The sequence below is a fragment of the Lycium barbarum genome, chromosome 10 (assembly GCF_019175385.1).
Source record: "Lycium barbarum isolate Lr01 chromosome 10, ASM1917538v2, whole genome shotgun sequence".
NCBI lineage: Eukaryota > Viridiplantae > Streptophyta > Magnoliopsida > Solanales > Solanaceae > Lycium > Lycium barbarum.
This window is the reverse complement of record NC_083346.1, coordinates 123,030,735-123,053,899: the sequence shown is the minus strand read 5'-3', so window position 1 is coordinate 123,053,899 and position 23,165 is coordinate 123,030,735. Positions and strand designations below refer to the sequence as shown.

At 33.5% G+C, this 23,165-nt stretch overlaps 2 protein-coding genes across 7 annotated transcripts in view; both read right to left on the bottom strand.

Moving 5' to 3' along the window:
• Positions 1–4,736, bottom strand: LOC132616104 (uncharacterized). Of its 5 annotated transcripts, none has more exons than XR_009572996.1 (5): positions 3,738–4,121; positions 2,643–2,967; positions 1,575–1,764; positions 121–319; positions 1–26 (listed from the first exon to the last, which is right to left on the bottom strand). XR_009572996.1 is itself a non-coding variant. In XM_060330704.1 (5 exons), exons 2-5 carry the CDS (start codon positions 3,272–3,274, stop codon positions 265–267), a joined length of 573 nt encoding a protein of 190 aa, XP_060186687.1. In that variant the 5' UTR covers positions 3,275–3,395; positions 4,543–4,736; the 3' UTR covers positions 125–264. The 5 variants fall into 5 exon arrangements, 4 of the variants coding, with proteins under 4 accessions (XP_060186686.1, XP_060186685.1, XP_060186687.1 ...); XM_060330704.1 differs by lacking the exons at positions 1–26; positions 3,738–4,121 and adding exons at positions 3,272–3,395; positions 4,543–4,736 and having other exon boundaries at positions 125–319; XM_060330703.1 differs by lacking the exon at positions 1–26 and having other exon boundaries at positions 1,575–1,713; positions 3,738–4,125.
• LOC132616102 (heavy metal-associated isoprenylated plant protein 39-like) overlaps positions 1–7,504 on the bottom strand; it is a 48,954-nt gene extending 41,450 nt beyond the window's left edge. The window contains exons 1-3 of one of the 2 annotated variants that reach the window (XM_060330695.1): positions 7,124–7,339; positions 6,423–6,504; positions 5,270–6,179 (exon numbers count right to left, since the gene is read on the bottom strand). In XM_060330695.1, coding sequence (XP_060186678.1) covers positions 5,551–6,179; positions 6,423–6,504; positions 7,124–7,153 — 741 coding nt within the window. In that variant the 5' untranslated portion in view covers positions 7,154–7,339 and the 3' untranslated portion in view covers positions 5,270–5,550. Of the gene's footprint in view, positions 1–5,269; positions 6,180–6,422; positions 6,505–7,123 lie in introns of those variants that run through there. The other variant, XM_060330697.1, reaches the window with a different exon arrangement.
• Between the last annotated feature and the right edge of the window lie 15,661 nt (positions 7,505–23,165).

Here is a 23,165-nt window from a genome sequence, read left to right as displayed (position 1 = left end):
TAGCAGAGTTGAGTTTAAGGTTAGGCCTGCCTTGTCCAAAGTGCCAGCAAAAATAAATATAGGTTATTACTTTCAAGCAATCACAAATAATTTTTAACTATGTATTAGCAACAAACTTACCTAATTCAGAGGCAGCTATTCTTATATAGATATATTGCGACACGGGGACTTGAGTTTGGATTCTGCAAAGGACAGCTGACACGTCATAGCCAATTTATGAGATGGAAATGGTACCTAATTTGTTCCATCATCATCTATGTCAGATTATAGATCTTTCCAAGAGTTCCAAGTCCTCATCGTTGTCAGCTTATTCATCATCCTACGGAATGAATTGACAACATATCAATTCCAGTATAATTTTGTCAACTGAAGTATAGTAGGTTTCAGCAAAGATAATCAGATTCTTTAACAACTTGCCTTAACCTACATTCAAATAGTCGCATATCATAGTCTTCAATTTCCCACATTTACAAAATCTTTAAGCTTCATAATATAGTAATGCTTGATGACAGATTCAATTCATTTGAAGATACCATCGTTATTATTTATCAACAGATGTAATAGTTCCTCCGTTGAGAAGATATTAGTTGAATTTCAGACATAGAGACGAACAGAGAACTATGGACTTTGACTTCAGTACAATGACACATTTATAAATATACAATCCATAACGAAAGAACTGTACACTCTTGTCACTTTTGAGAACTTTTCAAGGGTAAGGTACCTATCATAACCGATACATTCATATGCACCTCATATTTTGCCTATGAGAAATTATCAATCAGTCAAACTCATCAACAATTAAAGAAAAGGTTTAATGATTTCACAAGAATCCTGCGAAAAGAATCTTTATAAAATGCATCTTGTGATGTGTATAATAATTTGATGAAAGTTGTCAATAACAATAAAAAGATCCCATAACTAAGAATTGCACGTTAAGTACACAATCTACTACTAAGAACACAAATCAACACTGACCAAAAGCCCTCTTCTACTCACTATCAGCTTCCCATTATGGAGTGGAATTTTGTTAAGTCATGAAACAAATAATTCACATTTTGCAACCTTGAAGATAAACACAGATGAAGTAATATGTCAACTCAATTTCATATGGCTATCAAATATGTGAATGTAATAGAGCATCTAGAAGTACTGTGACTTCCTACTCTAGAATGCCAACAGTTGTATTCTATCATCAACCTTATAAGCTTTACACACAAATGAAGAGAAGAAGAAATGGGATTTTCTTCCAAAAATCACACAAACTCCCATCTAGAATGAAAGAGGAGGATCAAATCAAGCCTCTTACATATACTATTTGAACCACATAATAAAACTTGGTTAGAGAGTACTCCTATCCAATAAGACATGCTAATTATCTAAGCACCTATAAAAATTCAAATGAAACCATCTTTGACCGAGAAAATGGGATATGTTTTATCAATCATATTATTTCCCTATTCAAGGTTCATTTTATTGTTCTCCTAAAAATACAAAAGTATAGTTAGCATTCACAATTTTTCTGATGACAAACCAAACCTCTGACCAAGAACTTGAAGCAAAATTAAGCAAACCTCAGCTGTTGACAATATGAACTCAACAACTTCTTTAATATTGAGCTGATATTCTCCTTCAGCTTTTTCGAATTCTCTTCCCTTTCTTCATCAACATACTTTGACTTCCTTACAAATCTAAAATCATCTGGATATAAATCTACATGTGAATCTGAATTAGCATTTGAACCACGATCTGCAACAAAAATGACTAACAAAGAAGAATGGCTAATGAGTCATAAATTTTGCTAGATAACTAAAATTAAAAAACCAAAACATTAAGACACCATTTGGCAGACAGGCCGTAGTAACAGTCGACATGAGAGGAAGAATGGGAGTGGAAACTGAAAATCAATCACAAATGTGAAAAAAGGAATAGAAAAGTGTGGAAAATAGAAAAGGAAACAGAAGTGGGAAGCAGTTGTCCCGCTCAAATAGAAGTAATAAACACGTGTCAACCAAAAAGTACACTTGTCAGAATGATAAAGAGAAGAGCTGATCTTTTGGACTTGGGGTTTAAAGGTCCAACTATGGATGAGCAGAGTACCACTTGTTTTTGCTGTGTTCGTCCTCCCAAGTCTCGTACAATTTACATTTATCAAATGTCCTAGTTCCCATTTCTCTTGCAGTCTAAATACAATTTGGATAACCAACAATCAATTATCCAACAACACAACAGAAAAGACCTCTTACCTTTGGATCCTGCTTGAGGTTAGCTTGTAGGGAAGTCTTATTTATGCATGAATCACCATTCGATCACTTTATCTACAAGGTACTGCCTTTTTATAGCCTAGAAAAAATATTTCTTCCTCCCTAGTATTTTCATGTGCATAAGAGGATTTTTTCCAAGAGCTTCAAGTTTTACTTGTTGATGGCCTGCAAATGAGTTTGCATAGTCCATTCACTGTGTATATTTAGACAGAAATGTATAGCAGAACAAATGGTCTTAAAATGAATCAAACCTTGATAAATTATAGTTCACAAAGTTTGAGTGATTACAGGCTTAGAATTAAAAAACATATCTGATAATTATATATTCATCTCCGCAATTTTTCCCACAGAGCTAACTTAGCAGCCAAGTAGACGTACCTCCTCCAAAAGGAATTCGCGGAAAAAAAATCCCTTTATCAGAGAGCAGAAATGCTAATGCTGCTCTTGTTTGGATTGGCTGCTCTGTTTGATAAGCACTTGAAGAAGGAAAAGGAATTATGCTATTTGTTTGACTTTGCATAATGCCAAGCTCTGCCATTCTTCCATTCAAACTCTCCCCACCTCCACTCTTAGCTGCAGTTATGAAATTCTCAAATGCTTGCATAGCATCTATGAATCTTTCAGCATCAAAAACACCAGATTTCCCATATGTTGTGTAGCGTAAAGCACTCCGTAACCGCAGAGATTCATCTGTCAGCAGTCTCTGAGAAAAGAAAATGCACATGGTGTAAATAATGAGAAAATTCAAATTATCTAAAAGTGGTGATATTTAAAATTACGTGAAAGTGACACCTGAAGGACAACATTGGACGAACTAAGCTTTGCAGAACCAAATCAATGAACGAAATCGCATGCCAAAACAATTCTACCGCAAAAGGTAGCCTCATTAGACTCTTCATCACATCAAGTTTTTAAAAATTCACAACATTTATAATCAAGCATGCATTTTATGCTACGGGCAAGGCACAATGAGAAATTGAAAAGAACTAACGACGCATTACATTTACCATGAAAGTTCAAAGTGATATCCATTTACAGTAACTTCTTCTTTGTATTTTCTCCTCCATCTCCTCTTCCTTTGGTTTGCATTTTCTTGTTTTTCATTTTCTTCTTGTGGCAGCTGCACCTTGGCTTTAAAGTAGCAGTCAATGCCCCTTATTGAATGTCTACCTTTTACTTGACATAATTTATAGCTAAATTTCTAACAGTACTTTACCTGGGTATATAAATTCAAACACGCATGTAGAAAAATAAGTAAGAAACAATCCAAAAGAAAAGGGGGTGATCCAATATGGGCAAGCCTTTACACACCAAATGATCAAGAACTTGTAAGGCTATAACTCACATCAATCAGCCACATAGAGTTTTTTGGATTCTTTCCAGTTTCAAATTAGGAAATAAAGTCTTTTGAAAGGGTATAATCCAAAAGGAGGTTAGTATAGTCTGTCTTCTCAATGATTTCCGTCATCACACCTTTAACTTCTTGAGACCTGAGACTTTAACTCCCACAGTATGATCCACAGTATTGCATTTGCTCCTTAGGTTTGCATCTGCTGTTATTTCTATGGTGGAGGCAGTTTGCACTCTCAATACCTCAATCATAGAGGAGGAGGAAGTAGAGAATAACTATCCAAAGTTTCTATTCTTACGATCTGCTTGTCAAGAGATTATCATAAATGACACAACACAATTGTTGTACTTTTCTCTATAATGCATTTCTTGGTCCTACATATCCTATTCTGTGAGATCAAAAAACACCCATCTATGTGTCGAAAGTGAGGGTCAAAAATGACTTATAAACTCCTGTCAAGAAAAGAAAGCATAGAAGCAGTGCGTCCAAAACAACTTTATTGACAATTTTAAGACACCTCATTCAAAAGAAATGCCTAGCAAACATGTGCACTATTCTATTAATGGGTGCTCACTGGTCACTTCGCTTTTCTTTTGTCTTAAAAGGTATACAAATCGAAATTCTGCTGCTCAACAGTGCAAATAAAGCCTGACTGTCTGATAGTCACATTTCTTCAAACACCTGGTGTGCGTCAGATATTTAGAAAAAAGTCGGCTGGACGAGCATCATATGCAGAAATACTAAATAGACCGGAAGGAGTAGTAGAGGGAAGGCAATCACCAAAAGCGAAGTTCCATAGAAAGAAGGAGACAAACATAAGCAGAGAACCAAAAATCGAACGGTGACCAAAAAGAAGAGGTAAATATATATTCTTACATATTCATACAATGAAATTGAATAGAAAAACAAAAATAAAAGGGAACTAACCACTGCTGCAAATTATTTTTTTCTAGAATACTCCTCTTGAATGTAGATCAGTTGAAATAAAATTTGAATGGAGAAAGCAAGATATGGTAACTCTATTTCCAAGAATCGTTCGTCCGAACAGCCTATTTATCTCACAAAAATAAGGGTAAGTTTTGCTTTTTTTAGACTCCGCGTGTGGAATTCTGAATATGTTAGTTATTGGTGGTGGCGGCGATAAACTCTAACTCCAAGAATCAATAGTAATATTGAAAATTACTGAAATCTCACAGCCAAAAGTCGAATCAATAACCTAAATTATTGTTTGAATCACATTTATCACTACAATCCGTATATATGCATAAAGAAGTTTTAATTTTTACATATGCACAATATAATTGTTTATTAGGGAATTCAATTTTACCTATGCAGGGGATGATTAAAGACAAACGTTTTTGTTGGACCCGTTAAAGGAGTAAGTTGTTAGTTAAATTTAATTTTAACCTTTAAAGTACTTAAAAATTAAATTTATTGTACTTCTAAAGTTATGAATATAATATTTGTTAAAACCTAGTGACCTAAAACACACACATTAGCTACGGATTCAACCGACTTAGTATTACCAGACACGAAATGTAGAAACAACACACGACACATACATAGTATGGAGAACAAACAAAGTGGGCAATAAAGTAAACTAATGATCAAAGATATATTATACCACAAAGTATTATTTTAAAAAGAGCAATGATTAGTGAAGTGATTTTTCTTAATCAAATGTATAACGAATTACTATAAAACAAGACAGTTCACCAGCCATCTGGTCACCTACGTATTATTCTCTGTCTGCACTTTTTTTCTTTAAAATAAAACTATACCTCGTACATCGTATTTGAAATTAATAAATACAATAATAATACAGAGAAAAGACATCCACGTAGAGCCCAAAACTTTGTTCGGGACATTTTGCAAAAGCCCAAGAAAAAGCACAAAGAAGGCCCTATTCAGTGACCCACACTAATTGGGTCACATTTACATAATTGTACATCCTTGAGCATTCTCATCATTAAAGTAATCATTGTTCACACAACAGCCCTTTCCATAGCTAGATGGACCAGGCCCAGGCCCATAACCATATGAGTAGTTACCGTAATATGGGGCGGGCTGTGGCGGTGCTGGCGTTCCATAATATTGATAACACGGGCCCCCCGTATAGTAACATTGCCCGCAACCACATCCATGTGCTGCCTGAGGGTATCCTTGGACTGGCGGCATCATCATCATTGGCTCTGACATCCACGGTGTTGCCACCATTGCAGCTGTAGGACCGTCCTTGGGCTTTTCGGCATCTTTTGGTTTGTCCTTGGGCTTATCAATTACCGTGGGCTTTTCCTGGCCTTTGGGCTTCTCACCCTCCTTGGGCTTTTCAAAGGTGACAACCTTGGATTTCTCGGTCCCTTTTGGCTTTTCACCATCCTTGGGCTTTTCGGTCCCTTTGGGTTTCTCGGGCTCCTTAGGCTTCGCGGGTTCTTTGATCTCAATGCTCTTGATCGTTTTTCCTCCTTTACAACACAATTTGTCACGAACCCTTTCAGGACTGCAGCACACTACAGTAATAGTGACAGTATTTGCCTTTTCATCATACAACTGGTTTCTAACTTCTGCAATTCAAACCATTTTAACATTAAGTACATAAAAATATCAAAGGAAACTTTTATATTATCAAGTTATGTACATGTTATCTTTTTGGAATCGTAATCTTCAAAACAACACACTAAACTTGCTGCAATATGTAAAATTAAGTTGAGCAGTAATATTTACTTCTCTGCGCAATCGATGTATATAAGTTAAACTCGAAACAATAAGACGGAGAAAGGGAGAATTGAAGGCAAAAAACGACTTACGGGGAATTTTGCAGAGAATTTTCTTGGTCTTCTTGTAGCAGCAAGGGCACTGAAGATCAACCTTGAGCACCATTATAGTGGTCTATTAAAAAATAATAAAGAAATGTAAGGTTATTGCCTTATTGGTAAAAAGAAGGGAAAAAATAATTAAAATTTGAAATTGTTGGGTTATATTATCTCCGCTCAAACTTATCGGTGTTTCACTAGGCAAGAAGTTCAATAAATAAAAAAATACATTTAAAATTTGTGATCTAAATAAATCATAAATATGTGTATGAGTATAAACAATCTGAGCATTACCTTGTATAAGCGCGAAGTCTAGAATTAAATTATTTTTTAATAAAAATAGGGCCAAAATATTCATGAAGTATTCAAAATAGAATAACTTTACCCTCGTCTTATTTTTGTAACAAAAATAGCTAGTCATTAGTCAAGTACTTCAAAAATTCCCTCCCCACTAACAATTGCTCCAGAACATCCGGAACAAGAGGGAAACGGCCAATTTTACCTTTGAACTATTTGAATTTTGTCAAATTATGAAAGAATCATTTTTTATTAAAAAGGAAAGTAATACACATAAATTAAAAGCGAATGAATAACCTATTAACATGTAGAGAAGAAACGAAGAACACAAAAGGAATAACTTCTTAAAATGTAAAAAAGAAAAGAAGAACATAAAGTGAATGAAAAGCTAGCATTACCTTCTCTTTGTGATCACCACCAGCACCCATGGCTAAGACTTAAATTAGTGTAAGCCCAGATATGAGAGATCTTGAAGTCACAGAAGAAGAAGAAGAAGAGAAAGAGTTCTTAGTGATATATATAACAAAACCTGAAGAAGAGAGGAAGCTGAGAAGGAAAGAGAGAAGAAGCAAAAAGCCAAAGAAGGAAATGACTTAGAAAAGAGATAAGTGTAATGTGAAGTTAGGAAGAAAAATAGAGTGAATTTGTTGAAATTCAGGATATCATCATTTGGTTGATTGTCTGCTAGCTAGTTGTTGGTTGCTGACTGTATGCTCTTGTTTGCATGTGCTGGATTTGATTGTCACACCTCACCTTCCCATTTGCTTTCATACCTAAACATTATACTAGTATTTAATAGTAGTAGGAATACTAGTGATTGATAATCATCACTTCTGTGCATTACAGTGTAACAAATATCTATACAATCACCTCATATATAAAATTATTATAAATAATTTTATTTAATAAATATGTATGACTCTCTCCGTCACAATTTATGTGACACTATTTTTTCTTTCGTTTATCTCAAAAATAATGATATATTTTTATATTTAGTAGCGATCTAATTTTAAAATAATCTTAGCTCTAATAAGTGATTTATAGCCACATAAGAACCTATGACTTATTAAGACCACACATTTCAAAAGTAGTTTTTTATTTCTTATACTTCGTACCCAGTTAAATACCATTACATAAGTTGGGACGGAGGAGTAATAACTTGTACTCCCTCCGTCACCTTTAAGCTAAGCGACATGATTATATTCTGAATACAAATTAAAGATTATATATAATCTAATTTTTTGTTTGAATTCAGACATAAATTTTTAAAATTCTTTGAATAAAATTTATATATTTAGATGCTACATAAGAAACACTACAAGTCATAATAATTAACAATTTAAAAAACATATGAAAAATAATGATTAAAGAAAACTTATTTCACTCTCCAAATAGTAATTGTGTCACATAATTAAAGTGGGATAGAGATTAGAGGAAGCAATGAATAGTAATCCTTCATTTCTTTTATGAGATCATATTTAACCGAATTCGAAATTTAAATAGTAAAACATAAAAGATTTTTGAAACTACTAATAATTATACTATAAACTTACATGACTATAATGACTTACATGTAAAAATACCGAATTATATATTTTATGTTAATTAGTATTATATTATCAGTATATAAAATAAAAATTTATGTGATTGTTTAGTAATACAAAAGGAATTAAAGATCCGATTAAAGAATAGAGAAGGGAGTGGTTTAGTTTGGTTAGTGCAATAGTTGAGATGTGCCCCCACATGGCCGGTATGCTTAACCCATGTTATTTGTTCACTAGTTTCCTTCCTTAACAATTTTTGCCTATTATACCATGTCCTAATCATAAATTATTTTAGTAGCAATTTCATTTTTCTTTCCTTTAATTTGAAGTAGCAAAAAGTGTTGAAGAGTTGTCGAATCTAACTTCTCATAATCCACCATTCTTGAAATTCAAACTACTTAAGATGATATTGTTCATGAAAAAGTTTAGATGGAGCGTGTAAATAATCGGTTTACCCTGAATGCATCATTTTCGACACGAAATATAATTATAATTTTTTAAAATATATTCCATCTCTATCCATAATTTTAAAGATTATAACGAATTTAACAGTAAAAATCTAAATGTTAAATAATCTATCAAACTAAAATTTTGGGCTATAAAATGATCTTGACCTTGTAAAATAAAATTATTGATGCAAAGAATAACATCAGGTGAAAGCTCAACATGAATTAGTTAATTGAGGTGATTATGACTGGGATTTTTCTAGAAATAATTTTACAATAGCTAGTTGATTACTTAGGTGTTTATTTTGACCGTTTTCTAGCGTCCTTATCTTGAAATTTCCTTTCTCACAAATTATCAACACCAAAAATCTTTTAGTGTTTTTTATTGGTTGAAACTTAGATATGACCATATAGAGTTTCAATTGTAAGACTTTTTTCCCATACACGATAACCCTAGAAATGAATATGACGTTTGGCCTCTATGCTTTTCCATATGATACAAAAATGCAACTACTATTTAGTCTCATTCAACAACTTGGAACGTCCAAGTTCAGAAGTTCTGGTCCCTACATGATACCAAATGCTAGCTATTGGTCGGCATTAAATCCATGGAACGTTTGATAGACCTAACTACAGTGACGGAAACAGAAATTATAATCAACAAAAATAATAAAATGCAAAAATGTTATACCTAAAATGGAGCGGGATTCAATTGAACCTTCCTCCTTATCTTTAGCTCCTCGGCGGAAGGTAGTCACTAGCCATTTCTTAAAATAAATAAATCAACTTTTGCGCAAATAGTATAATGTTTTCTATTTTATTAAGTTAAAGTGATCTACAATAATAGGTAAATTATAGTAAGTTGAAATTTTGTATTCTAAAAAATATAGTAAATGAAAAATAGTCGATAGCGTAAATTTTCTTATCAATTTATATAACTTAAATCCAAAAATAAAAAGAAAATAAGTCCGGATCATCAACCATACTTTGTTAACCGTCCACGTCCTTATCTTATTGCTATGCTAAAGAGAGATGGTAAAACGTTAGTATTAAAGGTCACTCAAATAACGTGGCGGTTGACTTTTTTTAAATATAATTATTTGATATTCATTCATTAGATTAATTCAGATTATGTCTCGAAAAATTTATTAAAGGGAAAAACGTTTTCTAACAGAAAAAAAAATTTAAACCTGAAACCTCCGATTAAGAGTGTTAGGCTTAAATCCCACCTCAACCTCCTTTCACCAAATGAGCCTATTTCAGTACTTCTAATAAATTATCACATCTAACATGTATAATAAATTAAAAGACGTCTTTCTGGTAATACATAGCTGCAATGCATGAACAACGTAAGTAATGCATTGACCAATATATTATATTCAAACTGAACTCTTTATAAACTACTTTAAGTTTTAATCTAAATCATGTGAGCTGGAAAGTACCATATATTTAAAGAACTAACCACATAAATGTTCTGATCAAGATCCTTAAAAAAAATACATTAAATAAGCTAAACAAGTTATCCGAATATTTTTTCATCCCTTTTGGTTGGCAATGTACTTTAAATTTGGTGTATGCATATCTTTTGAAGAAGATTTGAGTTTATAGTTCATTATATTATTTCTTTTAATTATATGACCTATTTTATAATATATCAGTACCAAATAATATCAGAAAAATAAATAAAATACAGAACATGTTTATAAGATCATTTCTCATGTTTGGTCCAACTTGTGTGTGTATTCTTTGACCAATACATAAAGTGAATTCTCCAAAATAAAAAATAAAAAAATAAAAATTGTATCATTGAATGTAGCCATATAGGATTTTTAAATTCATTACACTCATTTCATTTTTCCTGTCGGTGGGTCTGCATTTAAAAATGGGAAAAGGGTCCAACATACTCCTCTATTTTGGAAAAAGAGTTAAAAATATTATTCATCACAAATTTAAGTTAAAAGTACCCCTTCTGTCATTAAAATTTTTAAATATACTCTTGTCTTAACTGAAATTCTCAAAATAAACTCATTTATTTTTAAGCCCGCTCAATTTAAACCTGATTCAACTAAATAAAAAGCTCATATGGGTTACCCACTAGGCACACTCCTGTGCCTAGTGGCTCCAAATGTACGACTCGGGAACAAGTTGGTCGCATATGTGTTTTTTATGTAGTTGGAGCGGGTTTAAAACGAAATCTGGATATTTTGGGGGATTTGAGATTTTCGTTAAGATAGAGATATATTTGAAAACTTTAATGACGGGAGATGCATTTTTTATTCGAATTTGTAACGGGGGATATTTTTAGCTCTTTTCCCAAAGTAGAGGGGGCATTTTTTACCTTTTGCCCTTTATAAATTGCACAACTCTTCATCAAATTTCCATTTTTTTTTCCTTTATCAACCCTAGTTAACTGATTGGTACATGACCTGAAATTTTCACTTATGGTTCTAATTGTCAAAATCTTGAATAGAATAGTTATAGTAACCTAACTCTTTTGAAGAAAAAAAAAAAGAAGAAGCACCTAATCCATCACGGCAGGTGAACAATGAAAAAACATCTTACATATCTAGCCTTTCATTTCTTAATGTAGATAGGTTTAACCTCAGTAGATCGACTTTGTCTATTGGGTGACTTTTGGCACATGTACAGTTGCACACCAAGGAAACCATGTTCCGGCTTGCTTCACATTTGAGGTTGAAGATTTCATTTGCCACGTGGTTAGTGAGAAGCTAAGTTTCATTTTTAATTTTAGCAGACCTGTGATCGTTGAATAAATATTTTTTTTGAGAACACCGATAAAAAATTCTTTTCACTCCCTCCTAATTATATGACACTTTTTTTTAAGTCAATCGAACAAAAAGAATGACATCTTTTTATATTTAGTAACAATTTAACTTTTTACCGTTAATGAAATGATTTCTAGTCATATAAATTTTTATGATTTGTTTTTACCACAAGTATCAAAAATTTTCGTTTATTTTTTACATTTCGTGCTCAGTCAAATACTCTATCAAATGAGAATGAGGGAGTACATCTTTTGCCTCTTATTTGAAAAAATCAAAGTTACCGAATCTCCAAGTAATCAGAATTAAAATGATTGTGTTGATGAATAAAGTGAAGGGTACTTCATAATTGTTCTTGGAAAGGCTAGCTGGTAGGGGGTTGGCAGAAGCTTCTGGTTCACAACCTAAACCCCTTTTCTTGGAAACAAAGGAAAGATGAATATATGTAGGAATTTAACTACAACAAGCACCAGGGTAAATTAGTAAAAACATTAAAAGATTCAAATTATACAAAATTGTTTTATTAAAAGATTAGGGCATAATTGGAAGGTTAGTTTGTAATTAAATTTAAATGTAATTGGATTTAATTACACAATTTGGTGTATTCATCGAATTAAATAAGAACTTGGTAAGCATGAAATTGGGAGTAATTGAAGGAAACAATTACACTCTCCAATTCTCAGGGATAGTAAAGAATGGGTGGTATACATGTTATAATTACCAATGACATTTCCAGTTCTCTCTTTTCATTTTACTTTATATTATTTGCTATATGTACATGTACTATTTATCACACATTCAATCGTATTTACATGCCCTTTCGAATAACAAAATTATTTAATTTTTTATAATTAGATTTTATTGAAAATAAAAGAAAATTAAACCATGTCATTATATTTGCGAAACCAAACATGAAATAGAGGAGTTGTATTGTAATTTAAGGGTGATATTAAATTTACTTATAATAAATGTATAGTCAGACCCCTCTATAACGGCACCCGCATATAACCGCACCTCTCCATAATAACCAAGTTTTTTCGGAACCGATTTTTTATGTTATATTTTACTTCTCTATAACAACATTTCACTTATAACAACAACAACCAACTTTATAACAGTACGTTCTTTGTAAAATTACTCCCCATATAACAACTATCTTCTTTTTTTGGTAATATAATAATTAACCATCTTTATAAAAATAGAATATCTATGATTACCAATAATAAGTGTATAAATTTTGACCAAATATTTGATCATTTAGTACACTATTTATGACAAAAAATATCATATGAATATATATATTGTCATCATTAAACGATTTTCCTTCGTTGTACAAAGTGTGATTAAGCTTAGAATTTGAAAATTGAAAATGAAAATTAAATTTTATGCATCTTTTTTGCCTATAACGGCGAAGTATTATTTAAATGTCAATGTTGTTATAGGTGTATGATAATCATTCTCTATAACAGCTGAAAAATTTCGAACCCAACGATACTGTTATAGAGAGGTTTGACTGTATAAGGGTAATAGGTCGCCCGGTTAATTGTGTATTCGACTTATTCGGACAACTTTAGGGTGCATTTGATGTCTTTTCCGTATTATGACTAAGGAAAGTAGCATAACTTAGTAATTACACATTAATTTCCAAATAGGAAATATTACTTTCCAAATTTAGTATCATCTGATATTTTGGGCTCTTACAACCTCTCTTCTAACGGAATTTTAGAGTTAGGCCCACTTTGTTGGCATGGGCTTTTTGTGGGGTCAAAGGCTGTAACAACCAGCCAAATATTTGGTGGTTATTATGTCCACGTTGAGAATCCCATGTGATGGCAGGCCCATTAGATTAAGAGGTCTTTTTTTGCACGGATTGCCCTTCTTTTGGGGTGGTCTTTAAATTTTGCCCCTCATATTTGTATTCTTTAAGTTTTGCCCTTCGCTTGGATACCTGAGGTTTTGGGTTCGAACCCCCGCTTAGGCATAAAATAAAAAATAATTTCGCAAGGCAGGGCTGGGGGGAGTGTATGCCGGATCCGACATACAATTCTTAAGGAAAAACTAAAGTTATGCCGGAGAGGGCAGACTTTGCTTTGAGACATATATTTTATTTTTTTACTTTTCAAGGCAAACTTTTAATTATGCCTTAAAGAAAAGTTCCGCCTTATGGGGCATACTTTTAGTTATGCCTTAACTAAAAGTGTGTCCCATAAAATATAACTAAAAGTATGCCCCATAAGACGGAACTTTTCATTAAGGCAACACTAAAAGTTTGCCTTAAGGAAAAATTCTGCCTTATGAGGCATACTTTTGGTTATGCCTTAACTAAAAGTCTGCCCCATAAGGCATAGTTCCTTATGGAAAAGTTTTGCCCCATAAGGCATAACTAAAACTATGCCTTGAGGAAAAGTTATGCCCCCTCCGACATAACCTTAGTTTTTCGTTAAGGACTTTATGCCGGATCCGGCATACAATTCTTAAGGAAAAACTAAAGTTATGCCGGAGGGGGTAGACTTTGCTTTGAGACATATATTTTATTTTATTTTACTTTTCAAGGCAAACTTTTAATTATGCCTTGAGGAAAAGTTCCGCCTTATGGGACATACTTTTAGTTATGCCTTAACTAAAAGTGTGCCCCATAAAATATAACTAAAAGTATGCCCCATAAGGCGGAACTTTTCATTAAGGCAACACTAAAAGTTTGCCTTAAGGAAAAATTCTGTCTTATGAGGCATACTTTTGGTTATGCCTTAATTAAAAGTCTGCCCCATAAGGCATAGTTCCTTATGGAAAAGTTTTGCCCCATAAGGCATAACTAAAACTATGCCTTGAGGAAAAGTTATGCCCCATCTAGCATAACTTTAGTTTTTCCTTAAGGACTTTATGCCGGATTCGGCATACACTTCCTCTAACCCTGCCTTGCGAAATTATTTTTTATTTTATGCCTGAGCGGGGGTTCGAACTCAGAACCTCAGGTATCCAAGCTAAGGGCAAAACTTAAAGACCGCAAATATGAGGGGCAAAATTTAAAGACCGCAAATATAAAGGGCAAAATTTAAAGACCACCCAAAAGAAGGGCAATTCGCAGGTTGTACCATATTATAGCCCATAATAGGGGAGGCACAAAGATAAAAGCGTCTTATCAAATTTTATTGCCCAATCTCAAGTCTCAAGATTCTGCATGTTCTTTCCATTTAATTTAAGGAGAAATAGTCGAACAAGGAGAAATAGTTGTTCGACTTCTTTTTTGGGAGTATGGCCTGAGTTACTTGAGCATCTTAGTGTTTGGCATTCGCTCATCAAGGATTGCATTGCTTGTGAAGTATCATAATCGTTCAATAAAAAAATTTCAATTTTTCAAATGAACAATTTAATGACCGATTGATTCAAACAACTGATTGCAGAGCTGATCGGTTAGACTTATCCTTCTACTTTTTAAATATTCACTACATTTAAACTTTATTATATTTTGTGATGGAAAAAATTCATGTCGGTGCCAATAATGTACCCCTATTTCTAATGGAGGTCCACTATGGCTAGGACCCAACTATTAAATTCTCACATGACCTAGCATTTGAGTGAGGTAGACGATGTGTGGCATGTCACCTCATAACGCTACCCTATTTTATCCCTTTCCTAATACTGTTTCTTCCCTTCCATTTTTTCTTCAACCCCCACCCAAAACTACCAGTTGCTCCACCACCGATATCATTTCCGCCCCACTCCACTATTGGGCTAAACGGTCCAAAGATATCCTTATCAGGGTGTAATATTGTTCGCTTTGAGCCAAGTCCGCACGGTTTTTTCAAAAAGGCCTCACTCCATTAAGAGTATCCAACACCTTAAGTAGCTATTTTTTTCTCATCTACCAATGTGGTATTTTGTTCGCACACCTAATACCCACCCCACCATTATATATAATGTAAAATCACAACCCACATTTTTAACTCAAAGTTAGATATTTATTTGATAACAGCCCACATTTTTTACTCAAAACTCACAATTGCGTGTAAATTTTGAATCCTTCATTGATTCATATGTATGAGTATTCATACATAGTTACTCCAGCATGCCGACATCTGATCACCAATTTAAACTGTCGGTAAGTCTGCCTGCAAAAGCTATAACATCCAAACAGTGTACAAGAAAATGATATGCGTTTTGGGGTTGTGTATATTATGATGATGACTCAGCAATAGTCATATCCTCATATGGATATACTTTCTACTAGTTGACCAAATACTTGATATTGGTGTAATAGCTATGTCCCCAAATAGTTATGGTAGCTAGAGACAAAGCTAGTATTTTGAATTTAATTTATAAGTTTTGAATACTGAAAAAGATAATGTACTTGGTTCTGAATACTAGAAAAAATAATTCACTACTTTTTATAAATTATTTTAACATATTAAATAATTTTTTAAGCACAAATACAAGACTAGGACCAAAACTATTGAATTCTGTCAAACTCGTAGACAAACTTGTAACTCCGTCCTACTTGTAACTCCGTCCTACTTGTAACTCCGTCCTACATGCAACAGATGAATACTTTTTGATCAACTACTTCAAACTACCAAAAAAATTGAGAGTCAATTATGGAGTCGCTATTCTTTATGAGGGGTGCACTAGTTCCCAAAATATGATTAAACAAAAGGTAGTTAGGATACAATTCAGTGATCAGAGATCATAACTAGTGGCGTTTGGCCATGAGTTTTGAAACCATGATTTCAAACCAGCGTTTAGACATGCGTTTGAAATCATGGTTTCAAACCCCAAATTTTGGATGATTTGGGTTTGAAATCATGATTTTAACTTTTTAAAATATAAAATTTAACCCATAAGTTTATATTTTGTAAAAAAAGTCCCATAAGTTGGTAGATTATTTTTAACAATTACCCCCAACAATCATTTATCAATCTCATTAACTTCCACCAAATTTTATTTATGTCTACCAACCTTTTAATTTTGTAAAAAAAGACCCATAATTTAATTTTATTTATTGAACTAAAATTTGATCAATTAATGTTGTATTTTTAGAAAGGTCTTCTAGTATTAATTTTGAGCCGGTTGTTATGAATTAGCGTATTAATTTTGTTATAAACTATGACTTGCTTATTTGGTAAGATTGTATAAGAATTGAGAATGTTTTGATAGTTTTCACAAACTTGTGGGTTTTATGTCTATAAAAAAAAATACTCCTTAAAATATTCAAATTTACATGTCCAAATATGATTTCAAACTATGGTTTCAAACTATGTCCAAACGGGGCCTTAGTATGATAATGTTGATTCAAATTTAAGCTTTTTCTTGTTGTGCTTACATGAAGATAAGTTCGGAATGAATCATTTTTCCTAGAATTTGCTTCACTTTCTCTTATATCGAACACCAGTTAATTATCACGATAACCTACATTTTCCACCAACGTCAAAAATATGAGGATGTATTTGTTTATTTCTTCATTTGTCTTAGAAGATCCTCTTCAATTATTCAAGATCCACAGATTTTCATACTTTCACACTTTTAACTTATGTTCATTTTTGTCGGGGATTAGGGAATAGGAGGGATATGCATGGGGGTGTTTGGAATTCATTGGTTGATGGGCTCCATTCACCTAACAATTCAACGCCATTTATATATTTCTTGCATCCAAAAAGTACTCTTCCTTTTCATCAAATAAAAGTCGGTGACCCAACCCATTTTTGTTGGCCATTATGGCCTTTTTAGTTTCTATCCTCATTGTCCTTTCGTATCATATGGGATTTCTTGAGAACACCATTCTAACTACAGTATGTTAACATGATTGGAAGCGTATGCGGATGTGAAGTTTATGAATTTTTACAATAAAATTATTTAAGTTAATATAGAATATATAATATTTGAATTCACTATTAAAAAGTATTGGATTCGGGTTAACTCTTGACTGCAGAGACAGAGCTATAATTTTAGGTTTGTGGGTTTAGAATTTTAAGGCAGAACAATGACATCAAGCTAATATATAATATCGGCTAACCGCCGATTACCGTACTCAATATATATTTAAAAAAGCAACGAACCACTTGAACACTATATATAAATATAAATGGTAACATTTACTTTTTCTAATTGTCAATTTTACGTTTTGTTTTTAAAAAAATAATTTTTTAAGAAAAAGGCTGTATATATTCTGAGAAAAACGTACAGGGATAAAAGAAACTGTTAAAGTTTTCAAAAAAGCTTTATGTTTTCTTAGCGAAAAAACAAAAGGAAACTACTAAAAATGGGTTTCGAACCCACAAACTCGTGACGCGAGGACCTTCCCTAGACAGTTTCTTAACGCTAAGCCAACTGTTTGTTTTTGTATATGGGTTCGCACCTAATATTTATATATTCTTACTAAAATTTCTAATGCAAATATCGAGTTTATGCAAAAGCTACTGAGTTCGTCCGAACTCCCATGTTACACTGTAGCTCCGCCCTTTCCCATGAGTGATACTACTATAGATTCGCCCCAGAAAATGATTATCCTGAAATCAAATGAACTAAGAAGAGCTAATAACTGATATATTTTGGACAGTCGACATGAATATTAAAGGATTTGTTCCCAATTTCTTGTTACCTTTCCTTTTTGGCCAAAAATATCAAATTTCATTAAAAAAAAAAGTACTTCTAGCTTCTAAGAATCTTAGCCAAACAGTCTCAATAATAGTCGGTCTTCGTTTTAGACGACACTTTTGGAGCCCAGAATTACTATTTTGATGACTCTCCTTTCCTTTGTCCTCTTGAAAGCTTCTAGTGTCGAGAAGCTATCGATTGATAAGTTCCACCAAACCAACATCGTATGTAAAATAAACTACAAAAGCAATAAGTCAATGCATATTTGCAGTGGATCTACTAACTTTGGTGAATTGTCTCAGAGATTAAAGAGCAGTAACAACAACAACATGCTCAGTATAATTTCACCAGGTGGGGTCTGGAGAGGGTAGAGTGTACGCAGACCTTATGTTGCTCCCAAACGCACACGCAAGTATATGTGGTCGTACAAGTAATATAGACTCTTAAGTCCAGATATCGATACCACAGAGACTTAGATTCTACTGTTAAGCTAATTCAAATTCGAATGAAACTATTCAAGAAAGTGAAAATCAAGATGTTTGTTGTACTAAACTAAAACTGAAAAGTAAACAATTTGTGATGGGTGTTTTTGTGACTGGGAATATCTTGACAAAGATTGTAAGAATTATCAAATGAGAGAAAGATCTAGGGTCATGGCTTTCGACAATCCAGTTGATCTTCGGACAATTCCACCTATTTTATTTCCTAGTTACTAGTTGACAGGTTAATTATACTTTATGATATTCTCTCGAACTACTCACAAGCCTGTAGATGTTACTATAACACCTATATCTCTATGGTCATCAGAGGTAACAAGAACGCATTTATTTCTCCGTATTCAACTAAGTAGGGCTAAAGGGTATATCTCTATCCTCAGTAGCGAAACGATTAAATCGAACAAACACTATTTATTCCTATTACGTATGTGAATTCCCTTTCTCAAGTCCAATTCGCGCCACAGATAGTATATAACTATTGGCCAGATAATCAAACAATTAAGATCAAGAATAAATAAGCAACCCAAAATATGGAAAATCAATAGATAATAATTGTCATCAAACCAACTTTCAAGCCTTTCGCCACAACCCTAGAATTAAGAAGTTTAGCTACTCATGATTCGATCATAGACAAAAGAATTCATGAATAATCTAGGGTTGAAAAAGATGAAAAATAAAATAAATCTAGAGAGAGAAAATAGAACGGTGGCTTACAAGTTTTTGAATAATCCCAGCACACCGTTTTCAGCTAATAAAATGTCTATATATAGTCTAGGGTAAAAACAAAAAAATAAGTAAACCTAATCCTAGTCGAACCGGAAAAGCTGCGTAGAACCCCGCGTTCCTTCCACGATGCGGATGAAAAGCGCAATGTCCTGAGGCCTCCCGCTTTCCTTCCGCGATGCGGAAGGAAAGCCAGATGGTAATGCCTGGGCTGGTTTTGTCCGCTTTCTTCACGCGATGCGGATGAAAAGCGGACCCTTCAGTCGAATTATTTTCCTTTTAGTTCGTCCTTTGTGGTCTGCAACTCGTCACCTCGTCTAATCGTCATATGCTCCAAAATCAACCACTTTAAGCACAATTTTCCATCGTTTTGTCATCATCGTACCTATACACATGAAATATAACGACATAAGTTTAAATACGACGATTGCATCATGAATTAAGTGATAAAAGTCATAAGAGTAGGATGTAAAATGACACAAAACATGATATTTGTGCCAAATATCACCTTACCTCAACCTTTTGACAGTTAGAGAGGCTGTCTCAGAGATTAAAGAACATTTACGCAAACCGACCTTTCATAATTTGAATTTCATTAATCTATGAAAAAATGGGATTTTAATTTAAACACCATGTAAAAGTATGAAATTTAAACCTCTTTTCACTAGATTATGAGCCTGTTTGGATGGGCTTAAAAAAAGCAGCTTATAAGCTGAAAACAACTTATAAGCTGCTTTTTTTAAGCTAAGCCATATAGGCCCAATTATTTTTTTGGGCTTATTTTAGGAAAAAGGACATTGTGTGTCCACTCAGCATAATTTCACATTTAACCACTGTTTGGGCTTAATCCCACTAAGAGTCCGATCGACCCAAATTAATGCTAAAAAAAGGCCGGCCGGCCCAAAATAGTTCCAAGGCTGGCCGCCCCAACAGCCCAGGCGCTTAAAAAAAAAGACTAGTCGCCACAAAAACGTCGCCACTAAAGAGCTGCTACAGCATATAGACATATGTTGGAATTATATATACACATTATATACAAGAATGATACAGTTTATATACATATGATGGAATTAATCATACATTTATTAAACATAAATTATACATTTATTATACACATATTATACGATAATGATATGATATTTTTTTTTACATATACAATAGTGATACATATTATATACCACAATGATACGGTTTCTATAATACAATTTTTATATGTATGATACACTTTCTATACAAGACTGATACAGTTTATATACATATGCTGGAATTATATATACACTTTCTATACAAAAATGATACATATTATATACAAAAATGATACAATTTTCTATTCTATATAGGGTAGTTGCACTGTGCTGATACACATTATATAAACAAATGATACATATTATATACAAAAATGATACATACCTTAGTGATTCATATTTTATACAGTTTCTATACATTACAGATAGGTACTGATACATATTTTATACACAAATGACACATATTATATATAAAAATCGCCTCAAACATTTTTGTGTTTGGTTTTTTATTTGAAAATTGTCTTATTTAAGTTTTGGCTAATGGATGAGATTTGTTTAATTGCTAAAATTTGGGTTTGAGAAAATTTGGGCTAGAGGATGGGATTATTTATGGTCGAGCGGCCATGTATATCCTTTTCCCCTTATTTTAAGCACAAAATGGCTTATAAACTGGCCAGCCAAACACTCAAAAAAGCTGAAAAAGACTTATAAGCTGCCAAACTGGCTCTATGTCAATTCAACCCACAACGTTCAATTTTCAAAATGGAATTTAGGGCACGTAACATTCCAGAAGTAGCAGTTATTATATCCAGTCAAAATTAAAAGGGGAAAAAAACATGGTGTTAAATGAAAATATGGCAAAGTATTATTTAAATGTCAATGTTGTTATAGGTGTATAATAATCATTCTCTATAACAGCTGAAAAATTTCGAATCCAACGATACTGTTATAGAGAAGTTTGACTGTATAAGGGTAATAGGTTGCCCGGTTAATTGTGTATTCGACTTATTCGGACAACTTTAGGGTGCATTTGATGTCTTTTCCGTATTATAACTAAGGAAAGTAGCATAACTTAGTAATTACACATTAATTTCCAAATAGGAAATATTACTTTCCAAATTTAGTACCATCTGATATTTTGGGCTCTTACAACCTCTCTTCTAACGAAATTTTAGAGTAAGGCCCACTTTGTTGGCATGGGCGTTTTGTGGCGTCAAAGGCTGTAACAACCAGCCAAATATTTGGTGGTTATTATGTCCACGTTGAGAATCCCATGTGATGGCAGGTCCATTAGATTAAGAGGTAGTACCATATTATAGCCCGTAATAGGGGAGGCACAAAGATAAAAGGGCAGAATTGCCCTTCTTTTGGGGTGGTCTTTAAATTTTGCCCCTCATATTTGAAATCTTTAAGTTTTGCCCTTCGGCTAAATCCCATGGGTTTCAGGTTCGAACCCCCATACAGTCAAAATTTTAAAAAAAATTTGCAAAGCAGAGTTTAAATTCGCTATGCCCCCACTGGCATATACTTGTGAAGGAATTAACAAAGTTATGCTGGACCCGGCATACTTATGCCTTATGGGCAGACTTGGCATAAGTATACCGGGTCCGGCATAACTTTGGTAATTCCTTCACAAGTTTATGCCGGATCCGGCATAAAAGTCTTCCTATTAAAAGTATGCCCCCAACGGTATAACTTGTTAAGGAATTACCAAACTTATGCCGGTCCCGGCATACTTATGCCTTATGGGCAGACTTAGCATAAGTATGCTGGGTCCGGCATAACTTTGGTAATTCCTTCACAAGTTTATGCCTGGTCCGGCATAAAAGTTTGCCCATTAAAAGTATGCCCCCACCGGATGAGGGTACCTAGGAAGAATTTCATTGTCCCCCTTCCAATATTATTACAAAACTAAAAGGCTTCATGGTAAAAACTTTGTGCGTGGCCTCTTCCACTCATCGTCATGCAAATGCTGTCAACAATTATCATAGTGTTAATACTCATGAAAAACTAGGCTTAGATATAATGGAACAAAATCACGACAATTACTCTTTTCTAACACTACCCCATAATTTATTAACAAGAGCAGTTATAATATATCCAATACAGAAAATGTAGCAAAGAAAGTCTTTAGGCCACATTGACACAAAACCACTTGAATTTTAATAGAGCATTTTGATGTCAATAAAAATCTGTAAAAAGTTGACATGAGATGTCAAAGTTATGCCGGACCCGGCATAAACTTATGAAGGAATTACCAAAGTTGTGCCGGACCCGGCATACTTATGCCAAGTCTGCCCATAAGGCATGAGTATGCTGGGTCCGGCATAACTTTGGTAATTCCTTCATAAGTTTATGTCGGGTCCGGCATACACGCGACCCAAACCTTGTCTTGCATTTTTCTTTTTTAATTTATGCTTGAGCGGGAGTTCGAACTCAGAACCTCATGATTTCTGCGTGAACGCTCAGTGTTGCAATGCGAAGGGCAAAAATTAAAGACCAGCAATACGAGGGGCATAATTTAAAGACCACAAATATGAGGGGCAAAATTTAAAGACCACCCCAAAAGAAGGGCAATCCGCGCAAAAAAAATGAAGATAAAAGCGTCTTATCAAATTTTATTGCCCAATCTCAAGATTCTGCATGTTCTTTCCATTTAATTTAGGAGAAATAGTTGTTCGACTTCTTTTTTGGGAGTATGGCCTGAGTTACTTGAGCATCTTAGTGTTTGGCATTCGCTCATCAAGGATTGCATTGCTTGTGAAGTATCATAATCGTCCAATAAAAAAGTTTCAATTTTTCAAATGAACAATTTAATGACCGATTGATTCAAA

Bases quoted from the DNA above. Each gene is read 5' to 3' on its own strand.
- LOC132616104 (XM_060330701.1), bottom strand. From the start codon at position 3,866: ATGATTGAGGTATTGAGAGTGCAAACTGCCTCCACCATAGAAATAACA. The intron at 2,968-3,737 runs GTGTGATGACGG...TTCTTTTCTCAG, and splicing joins CAGGTCTCAAGAAGTTAAAG to AGACTGCTGACAGATGAATC. The intron at 320-1,574 runs GTTTGCTTAATT...TTCATTCCGTAG, and splicing joins TCATATTGTCAACAGCTGAG to GATGATGAATAAGCTGACAA.